The 16,128-nt window shown below is 35.7% G+C and overlaps 1 protein-coding gene across 4 annotated transcripts in view; it reads left to right on the forward strand.

Moving 5' to 3' along the window:
- Positions 1 to 16,128, forward strand: part of FMN2 (formin 2) — a 153,065-nt gene that overhangs the window by 100,819 nt on the left and 36,118 nt on the right. For all 4 annotated transcript variants that reach the window (XM_071432704.1, XM_071432716.1, XM_071432711.1 and 1 more), the window contains one exon: positions 2,385 to 2,477. In XM_071432704.1, the coding sequence (XP_071288805.1) occupies positions 2,385 to 2,477 (93 nt within the window). The remainder of the gene's footprint in view (positions 1 to 2,384; positions 2,478 to 16,128) is intronic.

Raw genomic sequence — 16,128 nt, forward strand, 5'->3', positions numbered from 1 at the left:
AGATTTGTGCTTCCAGGGGCTAAAATTAGGTATCCAACAGAACCAGCTGGAAAATATGCATTAGACAGATAGTATGTATGTTGAAAACTTTTTTTTTCTCCTTTTCAGAAAGGTAAAGTAACTATTTCAGATAATGAGACTGAGTGCATTTTGCATCACATACCACAATTACTTACTGAAAATGTTAGTGCGAAGCACAGAGTGTTTTTTCACTTTCCTTTTCCATATAGATGTCTCTTAAGTGAAATTGGCTGTTGTGAAACTTTGTATGTTTTTACTAAATTGACCTGAAATAAAAATAAAACAAAAATATAGGATGAGCAAGCTAACACAATAGCTTGAAAAAATGCAATTAATTGTATTTTAACACAAAAATAGAGAATGAGATGAATTCTTGAGATACTGGATACAGCTGAAACTGCAATTTGTTTAAATCTCTAAACTGGTTTTGAGCACAGAATCTCACATCAGTTTCCAGGTCAGAAGCATTTGAGACACATATGTATGTATGGGCAAAAAAGCTACCAGTTTGAATTGCCCACAAGAATCCATTCTGATTGCTTCTGTGAAAAATGGCATACAGTTCTCTGCAGCGTATGATCTTGAGAGGAGATGAAATTAAATGTACTATCGGTCCTTGCCATCGTTTATATATTGCTTATAGGTTAAAATTGATTTAGAGAGCTGGAGAAAAGGTGTCTCTGCCCTTGCCAACTTCTGTTTAGGATTTGAGATCTTTGGAAGGTCTCAAGTGCATAATTTGGGACAAGAAGATACTGAAAACTTCACCTTGCTTTAAAGTAACAAAAAAAAGTATCTCTATTCATGTTTGGGTAATTCAGTCTTGTGACATCAGTTTCTACCTAGTGCTTGGCTTTTGTGACTGCCTATATGAGTCTCTTTTGTGGTGCCTTGAATACTTTTCAATTCCTTCAGTATAAGAAAATTTAAAATCTGCTAGAAGCAAATGGAGTTTTAAAGATTTGCTAACTTTGCCTAAGTTTTTCAATTGTACATATATCTGCTAAAATGAGAGAATAACTAAACGTGAGAATAGGGAACATAAGACCAGGTTTTGACTCAGTTAAGAATAATCAGACAAGCTTTTGCTTTAGACAAAACTTTGTTACAAAGTCATCACAGCAGATGCCCTTTGCCAATCTATTCCTTTAATATTTGGGATGTTTAGCTGAGCAGCTTCATGGAGATAAATGTGTTTGAGTTTGAAGCTGAGGATAAAAAATAATACATTTAGAAGGCTGTTTGTATTCTCACATACTTTTTTTTTCCCCCATGTTTTTTTCTCCATGTTGCTTAGAAGTTATTAAATACCTTCTGACACAAGCATTTACTCAATATCTTACTTCTTCATTTGGGAAGAAATACTGGGAACTGGTATTTTGTACTACTTTCATCAAGATCAACACTCTAAATTCTTCAGTTACAATGAGGAATAGCAATGGCTCATATGAATAGTGGGGCTTTATATTCTAGTGACAAATTACAGAAAGCAAGGAAATGCATGTTTCGGAATGTATGCACTTGAACTGGAAATTCTGAGACAGAATCAAGGAGGATTCTTTTCTGTTGAATGATAGGAGCTTGTCACAGCCTAAAAAGATTTCCCTTATGGTGGAAATTGGAGCTCAACATTCATCTGAAATTAAAGTCTTGGGTCTTCTCTTAACCCAAATTAAATTAGCTCGGAAGTGTGAAGGTAACACCTTACCCACAAATAATCGTTGTGTCAGGGCTGCTTTAGGCTCCAGACTCTCTGTCTTCGTTTTTAGTCCAATAAGAAGCAAGCTGTTCTTGTTCAAGTTCTCTCAGATTGTAAGAGCACTCATGGCTCGAACTCTCTTTCACTTTAGTCCTTTTACTCTTTTACTTTTGAAAAATGTGGAACTCTTCACCACATCTCTGTTTTTATCAAGTATCAAGGCCTCATCTGGCCTAACTCCCTAAATTAAGGTCATTCCTACTATTTGGTGCAGATTTTGCATTTGAACCTTATTTAATTCAGTCACTATTACCTGGGGGCAGGTATATCAATACAGCCTGGAATCTGAGTTTTTAATTTTGTTCCCATACAATTCTGCCCTTTAAATTTGTCTTTCTCCCTCAAAACCATTGGATACTTTTGTTAATTTTTTGCTACCACTTATTTAAACTCACACACTGGCCACAAATTATCTGCATATAAAAATATTTTATTGGGAACATGACTTTTCGTGACTCTATTATCATAGTGTTTGTACTTGCAGTGTGTTTGAGGCACATATTCCAGTGGTTTCCCTGGATATGAATTAAAGTGTCTTTTCTTATAGTATGCAGATCCATGCTATGATGTGTCATCCTAAACTAATCTGTGACTCCAATTTCAGCATGTGAGACAGAAGCAGCAAAAGTTTATCAGCTATCACTAGAAGAGCACCTACAGCCCTTCAAAGACAACATGGAGCAATTCATTAGTCAAGGTAAATAATGAAACATCACTTAACCTTTTCATGACATTTCAAAGGAAAGTTATGGGAACAATGTTTATACATTGTGGGAAAGGGACTGTTTATTTTGGCATCATAGAAAGACATGGATTAGTTTGATCAGATGCCACACAGTTCTGAAAGATTTGCAAAGTTGTTCTCTTGTACTGTAGGTGACTCACTCTCCAATGCTATTGGCTTGAGTGTGTGATCTTCTAAGTTCAACATTCCAGTAGAAAACAAATTTACAGCCTTTGTTCCTTGAAAAATTATTGAAGCTGGATTTGTTTCATTAACTTAATTCCAATGAGATAATTCTTTTGTATGCGCCAAAAACATGGAATAAGCATAACAAAAGTAGTTAAAGGTTTTTCAGATATACTGCAAACCCATATGAAATATTTGGATGTGATTAATGAATAACACTGCAATAAAAAATATATTAAAAATATCCAGGATCAACTGGCATCCTGCATATTAGGAGAAAAACACTTTTAAAATGAATAGACTATGGTTTACTAGACTTTTTTTTGATGAGATTATAGGAAATATGGATAACTTTGGGTTTTCACTAATGCATGTCAGAGCATCTCTTGAAATTCTACGCTGCATCAACCGATTTGCTTTTTAGTACAAGTCAGAATTCAATGCATCAGGGTTAAAATACCTTGATGAGTATACCAACATAATTTTAACATATTTCTGCGCATTTTTCTGCGCATTTTTCTGCTTTGGTACTTCCTTTTATAATCAAAGACCTGTTGTCTCCTGAACAGGCATTAGGTGAGAATTCTGTTTCTAGTGCTGATTTATCAATTCATTAACCTAGAGCTACCATATCTAGAAATATTTATTAACTGAATGTGATTTGTATTTGAGAGGCCTGTCAGATATGCTTGTATATCTTCCTGGTTAGAGTATCCAAGATGACTATCTGTCCAAATGTTATAAGTGGAATACCTATGGAATCACAGAATGGTTTGAGTTGGAGGGGACTGAACCAGGCTACACATGTGCTGATCCATGCTACAGGAATCTCAATTACGGGGAATAAATTGAGCACACCAAATATTTTTAATCATCAAATATGAACTGATGTTTTCTAAGACAAGTCTGGCAAACAGGGTGTTGTCTCCAGCACTAGTAGGTATGAACCAATTTCAAGCTGAATTCTGGTTATGAATATATGGCATACAAATATTTCAGTAGTGGTACGATTGAACATGTAGCAAGTGTTTTGCTTTAGGTTCATATTATAGTTTTTATGTATAGATAGGGGACTTTCAAATCACAAGTTTGTCTGCAAGATATCACTGTTGGCATACTGTAAATCATGTCATTTAACCTTATTAACAGAGTAGGAAATCAAACATGGGGATTGTCCCTGGAAGTGTTCAAGGCCAGGTTATGGAGCTCTGAGCAACCTTGTCTAGTGAAAGGTGTCCCTGACTATGGCAGGGGGTTGGAACTAGATGATCTTTCAGGTCCCTTCCAACCCAAACCATTCTATGATTATATGATTCTGTTTCAGCTGAATTTCCGATTCAAATTTTCAGAAGTAAAATTTGTTAAAATTGTGTTTTTCCTTTTAGAAACCATATTTTTTTAAAGTATCTAATTTTATACTTATGCTTATTTTATGATTTCTGGCTATACTTTCCTGAATATAATTTTATATATGCTGTATAATGATCTGGTTTTGCAAAGATATGCAATTTCCTTTGTGATTATGTGTCTGTACTTTAGGAGAGTGAGGAAAAAGAAAAGAAAAAGGTATATCCATCACATCCATTAGGAGGTCTGCTGTGTTCCCATATTAATAGTGTATATTGTTGTGTGGTTAACAAAAGGAGAAACCCATAATGTCAGTAACAATATCACTATCTCATGTTGATGAAAATAATTGGAAATGTATATTGTGAACACAGTAAAGTGTGACTAAACAATTTCTACATTTTTTTTAAATAGTAGGGCCTATGATGCACAATTCTGTCCTAATGTAAGAAAGACAAAGGCTAACATATAGCAAGAAAGAATCCCTGGTTAAGTTCCAAAAATAAAGTAATTTAAATACCTTTCATTATGAAATCCTTTGTTTTTACTTCATGGGATTGAATTCCGACTTGAAAGAGGCCATGTTTAAAGCAGGATTTCTCTTTCCTGTTCAGTGTTTGACAAGCTTTTGATCTAGATATTTTTTCTAGGGGCTTTTGTTGTTTGTGTAGACATAATCGATGAGTCTTTTCAGCTAGACTGCACACGTGATCATTTAGAAAAACAGAGGGACAATTCTTGGCACCTTTTGGGGATTTTTGTTTATATAACATATGCTCTGGGCAAAGAAAAATCAAGCTTTACATTTTTATCTTTTCAAGTTCCAGTTTCTCTAAAGTCAGAAAAAGTTTTAACTTATAATTCAGATGAAAAGCATTTTTCATAAGGTTGAATTATTTGGCATGTTTATATGATGCCTTTTCAGAGTAGATAACTTGTGTGCATAATGGGACCCAAAAGTTCAAAGGAGCTAGTTACTTACAGCATATTCACTTATACGTGTTGCAAGCAGCTAAAATGGAAAATGGTTTTCCCACAGGCAAGAAAACTTGGATACCAAAGTAAATATCCTTGGCAAGGGGTTAGAAAGGCAATGCTTTATAAGAATAGTAACTGCCACACACAGCTAGATAACTTTGTGTTATGTTACTGCAACTAGTCTAGCTGATTGTTGCTAATTATGTATTAATTGAAAAATAGTTTTTTAATGTTAACACTTTTATTAGATTCATCAGAGACAAAACAAGGTTGTATATCTCTAACTTGATTGTAAAGATGGTTTCATTTGAAAGCTAAAGAAGGGAAAGAGGCAAGAATGTGTTCAGAATAATGAAATTTTTAGATTAAAGTGGTAGTGGTACACGTGATGAAGGCTGTTCAGTATTTGCCTTGCTATCCAAGTCAGTAGGGTAAACAGCCAGCATGTGCATTAAAGTATGCAAATTAGTGACAGAATGCCAGTCCTTTCTTGAGGGACTTCATGATCATTCTTATAGTGATCAATATACTTAGCAGGAAGTTAAATTACCTGTGCTTTCCTTTCTACATTGGCTTAGTGGATATTGGCAAGCATGATTTACCCTGTGCACTGGATTTTTGAGGGTCTGTGTGCTTCAGAACCTCCAACAAAATTCTCTCTGTTCATTCAGGTTGTTTTCTTCCATGTTTTCTCCTCCTTGTTTTCTTTTAATGTTCTCTTTTTGAGTCCACATGCTGCAATCTTCAAATGTATGATATGGTTGTCCTGTTCTTATGAATGTCAATTTTTTTTCTGAACTTCACCATAGCCATACAATTTAAAAAGGGAAAAATTAAAAAAAAAAAGTGGAAAATCTGCTTCAACAAAGGATATTGAAGATAAGTAGTCAGAAAATACAAAACTTTTCAAAATAATTTTTTTTCTTATTTAGTTTTTTATTGCTATTTACCTAAGCATTTCCAATATGTAATATATAACTGTGAAATTTAGTAAAATTTGTCCTTTCCAAAGAAAATTTATTCATACCAAACAGTAGGAATTTAAAATTTGCATGTTCCAAATATAGCATATATAGTCACATTTTCTGTCTTTGAGCTATTCCTCACAAGTTGTCACAATTTGAATGAGAGAGATTGAAAGCAAAGCACTGTTTGGGAACCTTGTCTCCATTGTTCCATATGCAGCTGTGGATAGGTAGGGGTGCAAATACATGAGAGATCACATCTACCAGCTTGGAAAGTTTCAGAAATCACTTCTTTTTCTGGTGAAAATGAGTCTGACATGAGACAGCGGGGAAATGCTGAGGGTACTAATTATCACATGGCTTGTAGAGGAATTTCTTTAGCAGTTAGTAATCCTTTAGCCTTGTCCCCACTGGACAGGTTAGACAGCTCAAACTGAAAGAATTGTGTGTGCATGAACCACAAATGATTCGTAGTCCTCAGATTTTAACTGTGGTTAAGTTTGCAGTGAGAAGCAGTCTCTGGGTGTCTGCTGTTGAGGTGCTGTCTTGGCTGTGCATTCTTGTCAGCTTGATAAAGCAGGAGACTCACAGCAGGAGGTAGCAGCCATCACTCCCTCAGAATAGCAAGTCTTTTTTGGGAAGTGGGAAGATTCAGTATGTTGAAATCACAGCTTTTCCACTGAGATTCTATAAATTGTGAAAATGTTGCAGACTTCAAATCTGAACAAATCATCCTACATCATATTAAGAAGCCAAGCCAATATAATTCGTTTTAGACTTTAGAAAAAACATTATGCCGTGGGAGGAGTACAAGCATTGTTTGCAGAAGTAAAAACAAAATTTTCTGATGTTTGGCTAGTTCATTTAAAAGCAATAAGAATTATTCCAGTGTGATTTTAAGTTTTGGACCACAGGGTAGCCATTCAGTCTTTGGTTCCTTCTAGTCTAAATTTGCCAAACTGCAGTTCTGCTATTGTAAATGAATACAAGCACCAGGTTTTGTTCTGCTGGACCCAAGAATATAGACTCTTCTCCAGACATTAATTCTAGTCACATCCTGACGATCTTACACAATAAAGATGCTAAAATTGTCCTGTTGGTTGAACTGTCTGTAACTACCTCCTTCTTTTGCCTGGAAGAGCTTTCAGGAACCCAGTTTCCAAACTGTTACTAAAGGAATGTATAAATCACAGTGAGTTCTATTTATTGCTGTAGCTGCAACCAGATAGTTGGTCATGACTTGTTCTCTTAGGTCAAGTACCAAGAGGCTATGCACCATCAAATGATGGATTGTGAATGAGACTAAAGCATCAGACTGAATTTTGGATGTCTGGGTTAAGTTCCTGGCTCCAGAAATACTGTAGATGATTGCAAAATGAGTGCTGCTATGGTAATCTGAATTCTGGCCTTTTCTAACCCAGAATGATTGATTTTGCAGATTTCATTTTCTTTAAATATTGGTTTTATAATTTGATAAATATAAGGGAGAACATAGCAGTAGTTCATAATTTTTCTAAAAATAATTTGAGGAAAATATGACTGAAGCATGATTAGGAAGATATATGAATAAATATGTTTTTGTTTTTCTTTAAAAAATTGCACAGAACATTAAGAGGTTGGATATTAGTAATTTATGTGGAGACACTCACTTTAAATATTATTGTGATTACCAAAATATTCTCATTAGTAATATCTAAAAAATACTTTTTTTCCTTTGAGAATAAAATGTTGGAGGAATATGAAGGGCAAGCAACATAAACTCATTAGAACTAAGATGCAGGAATTCAACTTAAGCAGTTTAATTTTATAAATGTTTGCATTTTTCTGTTAATATTCTTTTTGTTGAATTATTGAAGGAGCTTTTAAAACTTGCTCTTTTTGTCCTGAAAGTATTCTTGTAATCTCACACTGACATCTTAATGCTGATAAATAGTTTAACCGTCAGCATGATATAAACTTGTTCCTACTTCAGATGTCAGCACCTCCATTGGTGTGCATTTTTACATAATAATCCTAATTCAGATTGTGTTGTATTTGCAACACTAGACAGGCTTCACTGAATTAGCCTTTCCTTGCTTCAAAGTCCATGAAAGACCAAACTTTTAGACTGGGGTTGTCAGCTGTTTTATTCCTTTGGCACAGGATCTCATATAATCATTTTTGTAGGCATCACAGTGGTTTCAGACAGCACAGATGTGGTAGAGTTAAAAAAGGTATTTTGTCATCACATGAGAACAGATCAATGTATGAGTATCAGAATAGCATGGTACAAGTCATCCAATGCAAAAGATGATGAAAAAAAATTCCTTCTGAAAAAAAATTGCCAAAGACTTTTTGGATAGTTGGAGAAGGCTGAAAACTCACATTTTAAATCTCTTCTCCAGTAAAAATGTAATCAAATAAGATTTTTTTATTACAGAGTTCCTGGGATGGAGAATGAAAAGTAAGAGGATATTAAAGCTTAAGAGCACTTAGGTCCTTCATGAGCCCTAATCACAATGGCATATGTTCTTCAGCACTGTGAAGTCCAGGCTCACAGATGAACAATTCTCTTGCTGGATCTTTACTGTACCTGAGGACATATATTTAGTCATAGGTATGCTGTCTAACTTCACATCTGTTTCCTGCCTAGTCCTGAATGAGACTTTTAAGTAGCATAGGACTTAATATCAGTAGCAGGGAACATCGTGTGAGGAGGTAAAAGCTGCACACAAAATACAATGTACTTTATTTGTGTGAATGTGACATGACAACATTACAGTGAGTATCTGCTAAAAAATACATAACTAAGTATGATGGAGTGATTTTCTGGGGTTTTTTAGGTTGTTGTTATGTTTCAGAGTTTTTTTAAATGTTGTATTTGGGTCCCAATTTTCTCCCTTAATTCAGCTGACAGGAGATGTCATCCTTCTAAGGCTGACAAATTATAGAATGGTTTGGATTGGAGGGGACTTGAAAAAATCATCTAGTTCCAACCCCCTACCATGAACAGGGATATCTTCCACTAGACCAGGTTGCGCAGAGCCCCATTCAACCCGGCTCTGTACACTTCCAGGGATGGAACATCCACAAACTCCAGGGGCAACCTGTTCCAATGTCTCACTGCCCTCAAAGTGAAGAATTTATTCATTGTTTCTAATGTAAATGTACCTTCTTTCAGTCTGAAGCCATTTCCCCTTGTGCTATTGCTAAATGTCCCTGGAAAAGTTCCTCACCAACTCTCTTGTAAGCCCCCTTTAAGTACTGTATGGCAGTCCTAAAGCCTTGTTTTCTCTTGTCTTCATAGGAAAGGTGTTCCAGCCTTTTTATCACTTTCTATGTTCTTGCTCCAAAAGGTTGCTGCTTAGGTTGGGGACCCCAGAGCTGGACTTAGCACTCCAAGTGGGGTCTCCCGAGAGCAGAATAGAGGGAGAGAATCACCTCCCTTCACCTGCTGGCCACACTGCTTTTGATGCAGCCTAAAACATGGTTGGCTTTTGGGGCTGTGAGCATGCATTGCCCAGTCATGGTGAACTTCTCATCGAGCAGCACCCCCAGGTCTTACTCCTCTTGTCTGTTCTCAAACTGTTCTCTGCCTAACCTGTGTTTGTACTTAGGATTGATGTGACTGAGGTGCAGGACCTTGCACTTGGCCTTGTTGAACTTCGTGAGGTTTACACAGGCCCACCTCTCAAGCCTGTCATGGTCCCTCTGGATGGTATCCCTTCCTAACACCACAAAGCTTTTGTGGTCTTGACTGCACCACACAACATGGTGTCTTTGGCAAACTTGCCAAGTGTGCCCTCAATCCCGCTGTCCATGTCTCTGACAAGGCTGTTAAAAAGTGCTGTTAAAAGTCCCAAAACCAATCTCTGAGTCATTCCACTTGTCACTGCTTTCTACTTGGACATTGAGGTGTTAACCACAAGTCTCTGAGTGTGAACATCAGCAAGTTTTTTGTCCACCCCGTGTCCCATGTGTCAAGCCCGTGTCTCTTCAGTTTAGAGACAATGATGCCATGTGGGACAGTGTCAAATGCTTTGTATGATTCCAGGCAGATGACATCACTACTCTTCCCTTACCCACCAGCACTGGAACCCCATCATAGAAAGCCACCAAATTTGTCAGGCAGTCTTTGCACTTTAATGAAGCTATACTAGCTGTCACCAATAACTTTCTAATTTTCCATTTGCCTTGGCAGAGTTTTCAGGATAATCTGCTCCATGACCTTGCCTGTCACTGACTTGAGACTGACTGGGCTGTAGTTCCCCAGAGCTTGCTTATTTCCCTTTTTAAAATGGAGGGTTGTGTTTCCACTTTTCCAGTCACTGGAAACTTCACTGGACAGCCACAATTTCTCAAATATGATGGATAGTGGCTTAGCCATTTCTTCTGGCATGGATGAATCTCATCAGGTCCCATGAGCTTGTGTACCTTCAGGTTCGTTAGTCTCAAACCCAGTCTTCTCCTTCATTCTCTCAGTCCTTGCCTTTGCTTTCTGCAACTTTGGCAATGTGGTTGGACCACTTGCTGATGGATACTGAACCAAAAGTAAAGCTCCTTTTATAGACTATTAAGTTTAATTTTTTTTTTTAACTTTTAAGGAAGTTCAAGTTTCTGCCCTTGCGTATTCAATGAAGTTTTAAGTTGTCCTTCTATAAATCTTGCTCACAATCTATGGAGCTAGCATATCATTTGTATTCCTGTTGCGCGAGGGTATAACATCATAAGGAAGTATATTAGGCTCGAATCAATATAAATATTTATGTATTTATCTGATCATAGGTTTAAAAAATAATAATAACACCATTAGAAAAATATTCAGCATATTGGATGCTGTATCCCAAGTTATATTCAAAAAAATGGGGTCTGAGTGTTTAAATTTAAATGTTCTATTTAACAGTTCTCTTATCTGTATGCATAAAAATCTCACAAAATGGGGGAGGGGAAATAGGTATTCTTCAGGCTTACAACCTTTTATGAATTTGTCATAGGAAGTATGGAAGGATGTAAGACTCTTGATAAGATTTCCAGAAGAAATCCTGCTTTATACTCTTGTAAAGCTTTCTTAGACTGAATTTACCTGATAATCAGCCATCCAAATGTACTTAGATCTTTTTTTGGTGTAAATAGAAAGTCTCAAAACTATAGTAACACAGCTCTAATGAGTCATTGAAAAGGCTTTGTATCTGTTGAAAAAAAAAAACAAACTGGCTCCACTTGAAAGTTACTGGAAAGCACATTCATAGCTAATTATAAACAAATACTAGTTAACACTTTAAATAAAAAGAGAGGAAAAAAGCAAAAAGATTTAGGACATAGACAAACAGATGAAAGGATTCTTGTTGCCTTCCATCTGAGATTACTCAGATGCATTCCTGTATTCAATTACCTGAGAAGATGTGATATTCCCTTAAGAGAGATCGGGAGATCAGAAGGGATGGCAGTTTCGTGCATCTCCTTACTCATAGCTCTTTATAGCTCTTTGAAACTGGTTCAGCAGAAATAGCTTAAATTGCAGCAGGGATTGGGGCCAGACGGTGACTACAGACAGTAATCACTGGGTCAAGATCATACCACAAACCAACAACAAAAACTTCTGGTAGAACAAAAGCTCTGTCAGGGTGTTTGAAGGCAGTTTGAGTAGACTTGCAAGGTCTACTTGGAATACTTTCTGAATAGGCACCAAAATGTCAGCTTGTTGTGTGATTATGCTTATCTAGTACATTTATACATGGAGGGCATTGATAATTCTTATTAGTTGCTAGCTTTGATTCTATTTTTCTCATCAAATCCCTTGCATACTTCAGATTCAATTCTCAGCTTGAGTCTTATGCTATTTTTTTTCACAAAGCCACTAAGCACAAGCCCCTGTTGTTATTTAAAAATTAATGATTGTCTAACTTTTCAGTCTTCCCCAAAACCCACTTCCTTTTTGATAGTGACCATCCAAAATGGCTTAATTCTTCCTAGTGCTACTCATGCCCAACCACACTAAATAAAACATGCGAAGAGAACAAAATCAACAAAGTCCAAAAATTGAGTCAAAACAAATTAAAGTCTAAAAGGGAGTAGGGGTAGAGGGGGAGGGGAAGAAAGAAACTTTTCTCAAGAACTTTCTATTGATTCTGGTGTATTTGCTATTCTGCTTTGGTGTTTGAAGGTTTTTCAAAACAAAGTCTTGAATAGTATGCTAGCTGCCAAAAAAAAAAGTGTTATTTTGGTGTTTCCTGAGGGTGTTTAAAAGTATACGTACTACCAAGGAGAATAGGGGAATTTTCTCAGAAGCACTGGCAGAGCTCTTGTAAACTTGGACCTTAGACCCTGATAATGACAGAGTAACTGCATGCTCTTGCTTGTGCTGGTAGTTCACCCAGAATTTTCTCTATATCCATTTTCCTTCTGTCTTGTCACATGCTTGAGATACCTACAGAAGGTATCCTCATGGCCTCTGTCAGGCACCTCAGGTCCTCAGGCCTTAATGAAGCTGGGTCAGAAGTGACAGGTGAACTACCTGAAGTTCCATACACTTTTTAAGAAAAAAGGTAATTTTTCCCTCAATTTTGTTCTTAGTTTAGTTTTGTTGGGACTTTTTGGAAATTGTGCCTCTGCCAATGGTATATTATATATTTGGTATATTTTCAAAGCCTCAGCTACTGTTCACCCATCACCAGTGTGGAAGAAGATATATCCTCTTTAATGATCCTGGTAAATCTCCAACAAGGGTTTGTACAAATATTAGTGATTGTTTTCTCTTTTATTTGTTTGGATTTTTTTTCAGTAAAAAGGATTTCTATAAATTTTCCTGCTTTTTAATAATATGTATATAACATTGGAGCGCAATAATCCTAGTCTAAAACAGTTGTATGTCTTGGGTTTCCAGTTAGTTGTAAGTCAAATATTTCTTTTTAGATTTTTTTAATCCTGTGAAAGAGATGATATAGTGAAATATCATACTTTCAAACAAGGAAATCACAACAGCTAATAATAGAGACAACAGATGTTATTTTGCAATATCTGTCCACAGAAAAAATGGTCTGTATGTATAGAAAATAGATATATTCATGTTATTAGCTTTTTTAAAAGTCAGATTTAGTTCACAAGATAGTGGTTAAATTTGGAGGAGACTAGCAGAGAAAGTTTTTTGGACTGAAAATGAGAGGATACTTGGCAGTTGTCCCCATCCACAGTGGCTTGATTTCTGCAGAGAACTTAGCATAACGTCCACAATGATCCACTGAGGTTAGAGGGAACAATTTTGTGGTCAATCAATGGTTTATAGCCTTGCCTTTGAGCCCCTTTTAATTTAATTTAATCTTCTAGGCTTCTTGAAAACAAAATACTATTTACAGAAAACCGAATTTTACAATTCTTCTGAAGACCAGCATTTTCTAAAATGCCTGTGTCTATTTCTCACATTCAGTTTTGTGAGATACATCCCATTTTCATAAATGCATAGGTCACTTTAGTATAGTTATTCATATATGTGCCTTTGTAGATGTCTATATGGAACATTTGCAGGACTCTAATCAAAAAAAGAATGGGAAGAGCAAACACACAAACAATGACATGTATCATTCTGGAATGTGGGTATGTGCTGATAAGGACAGAAGATTTGAGAATTCAGTTAATTAGACTTCATTTGTGAGATCTTGTTTGAAAGCTCATTTTGAACTGCATGAAATCAAGTTTTATGCCCCAATTATAAAACACCAAGCAGTAAATTTAAGCAAATTTAAAAAAAAATGATAGAATAGAAATGAGGACATCTGATGTGAGTAATTTTTGAAGAGATACATATGTCCTGTAGTTAAAAGAATTTATATAAGAGCCTTGGATATAGTACAGTCCTCACACTTGGTAAGCAATGACGTAGGGAGGAAGGAATGTACTTGAATTTTGACCAAATATATAAAGTGTTTAGGAAGTGTAGACCTCACTCTAAAAGGAGACCAACTTTAAATAATCTGAAGGTATCTTAATGGAAAAAGCAGGCAAACAGTGGAATGTCATCCAACAAGAAGGCATTAAAGATGCTTTCAAACTAAAAAGGGAAAATATAACTAAATCAGTGCATGTTGTAAACCGTTGATAAGGTCGCTTCATCTGTTAGAGGTCACTTTGACTCTAAATAGCTGTGAGTTTTGAGATGGCCATGTTTTTCAATGTGACCTAAGGTCATTTTTCAGCTATATAATTTGGAGTAGATTTTTCAGAATATATATGCCTTCAGGATTATGAAAGCTGCATGAAAAGTCCTACAATATATACAGTGTGTGAAGGCCAACATATAAATCTGCTACTTTTGCTTACCAATGTATTACACAAAATAGTGGGATTAGTATTTCCTGGTATTATATAGTCTTTAATAGATTTGGAACAGTTTATTTGGATGTACTTCAGCAATTAGTGTCAAGAATCAAGTTCTTAGCTGGGAGTGTTAGAAAAGATGATGAGCCAATAAAATATTTGGGAAGAAAACTAACCCAAAAGCAGAAATTCCTACATCTATCAGAAAACTTGCAAGCAGTCACTGCTATATTAGCTGATGGATTGGAAAACTATATTAAAGCAGATATGGATACTGCATGACTACAACATTTCTTAAATGTTTTTCAAAGAAAATCAAATAATATTTTTGAAATAATCTTATTTCTTGAAGATAGAGAGTAATTATAGAAGCAGAAGAGAGTGCTCAGGTACAGTCAGCTGCCATGGTATCCCAGGATTTATCTAATTTTTCTGTGTTGGCTGTTGATGATCACTATGTTGTGATCACTGTGGACTGGGTATAGTGACTAATTTATTTTTTTTTCATGTCACCTGTTACAGGTGTCGTCTTTGTAACAGAGAAGTGCACTTTTCTCCCCTCAATGTTCCAAAGTGGGCAACTTTTAGCTGCTATTTGGCACTTAAAGGATATATGCCAAGAATGAAGAAGCCAAACCAGTGCCTTTCATGCCCTCTTTTTATACCTGTGATGAACTGCTTTGGAGGAGGAAGTGATAATATAGATGCATGATATTGAGTGAAATGATGAAGTATAATGCATTCTGGGACAATTCAATTGGATCCATCATAACTAAATTTTTCCTGCCCCTAGTCAAAGAGGAAAACATAATTGGAAGTAGTTTACCAATGGGGTGATTATTACTGAGCAAAGTACATATAACCACTAATATCAGGTGATAATATTCCCTATGTACCGGTTATAACAATCTCCAGCTGCTTCAACATCTAATAGTTATTCCATTGTATCCAGGTACCCAGGATAGTAAAAATTCTGTTGTTTTGATGACAGGAGGTTTTCTTCCCTTGCCAATTAGATTTCACTGCATATCTTTAGCAAGCCATTTTCCACAGCTCTTGGATGTTTACTGTGTCCAGTGCAAAAGCAGTCATCTGATTATTTTCTTTGGACAGGGACAGATCTGAGTGCATATACCATATTTTCTCTTTCACTGGTGCCACCTGTTGACTTGTGGAAGAAGAATTGTTTTCATAGTATCTTTAACTTTTTCTGTCTAGAAAAATGATAATGCAAAAGCATTGCAAATTAGATTTTCACCTGTGTAATATCTTTTTGGTAAAATGAGGGAGGATTAAAAATATTATTGCATTTGGAAAAAACTACAAGGAAATTCTTCAGAGAAAATTCTTTATTACATGGATCTCTGCCATTCAAGGTTTCTACAGTTTATTTTCATTGTGTAATACCAATTCTCTATTAATTTGTCAAAAGTATAGATACCAGAAATAACTTGGTTTTGTTTTGCTTTGTTTTGTTTTTCTTCTTCTCTGGACCACAATAGCTTTCTTTTTTTTTTAATTGAAAGGAAACTTGTACTCAAATGGGGATATTCTGACATGCTTTGATAAGCTTAGGATAATATGGTTACACTCTTTTGAGAAATAAATTGTGGAATTTTTGCTCCATTACTGGTGGGTAAACAATTGTTTGTAAATCTGTGCAGAATATTTGAAATAAAGAAGAAAGTACCTAAAACAAGGCAAATCTAATGATATTCCATCTCATCAATCTTGGAAATTATAAAAATATTTATATCCTAAAAATACAACATATGCAACAGTGTACAAGACTGTTGTAGGATGGAATATGGTAGCCTCTATTTCTAAGCATTGTTTAAGTGAAACAAGTCCAAATTGCA

Source organism: Agelaius tricolor, unplaced genomic scaffold (genome assembly GCF_023055355.1).
Source record: "Agelaius tricolor isolate 1412-34295 unplaced genomic scaffold, bAgeTri1.0.p SCAF_1, whole genome shotgun sequence".
NCBI classification, from domain to species: Eukaryota; Metazoa; Chordata; class Aves; order Passeriformes; family Icteridae; genus Agelaius; species Agelaius tricolor.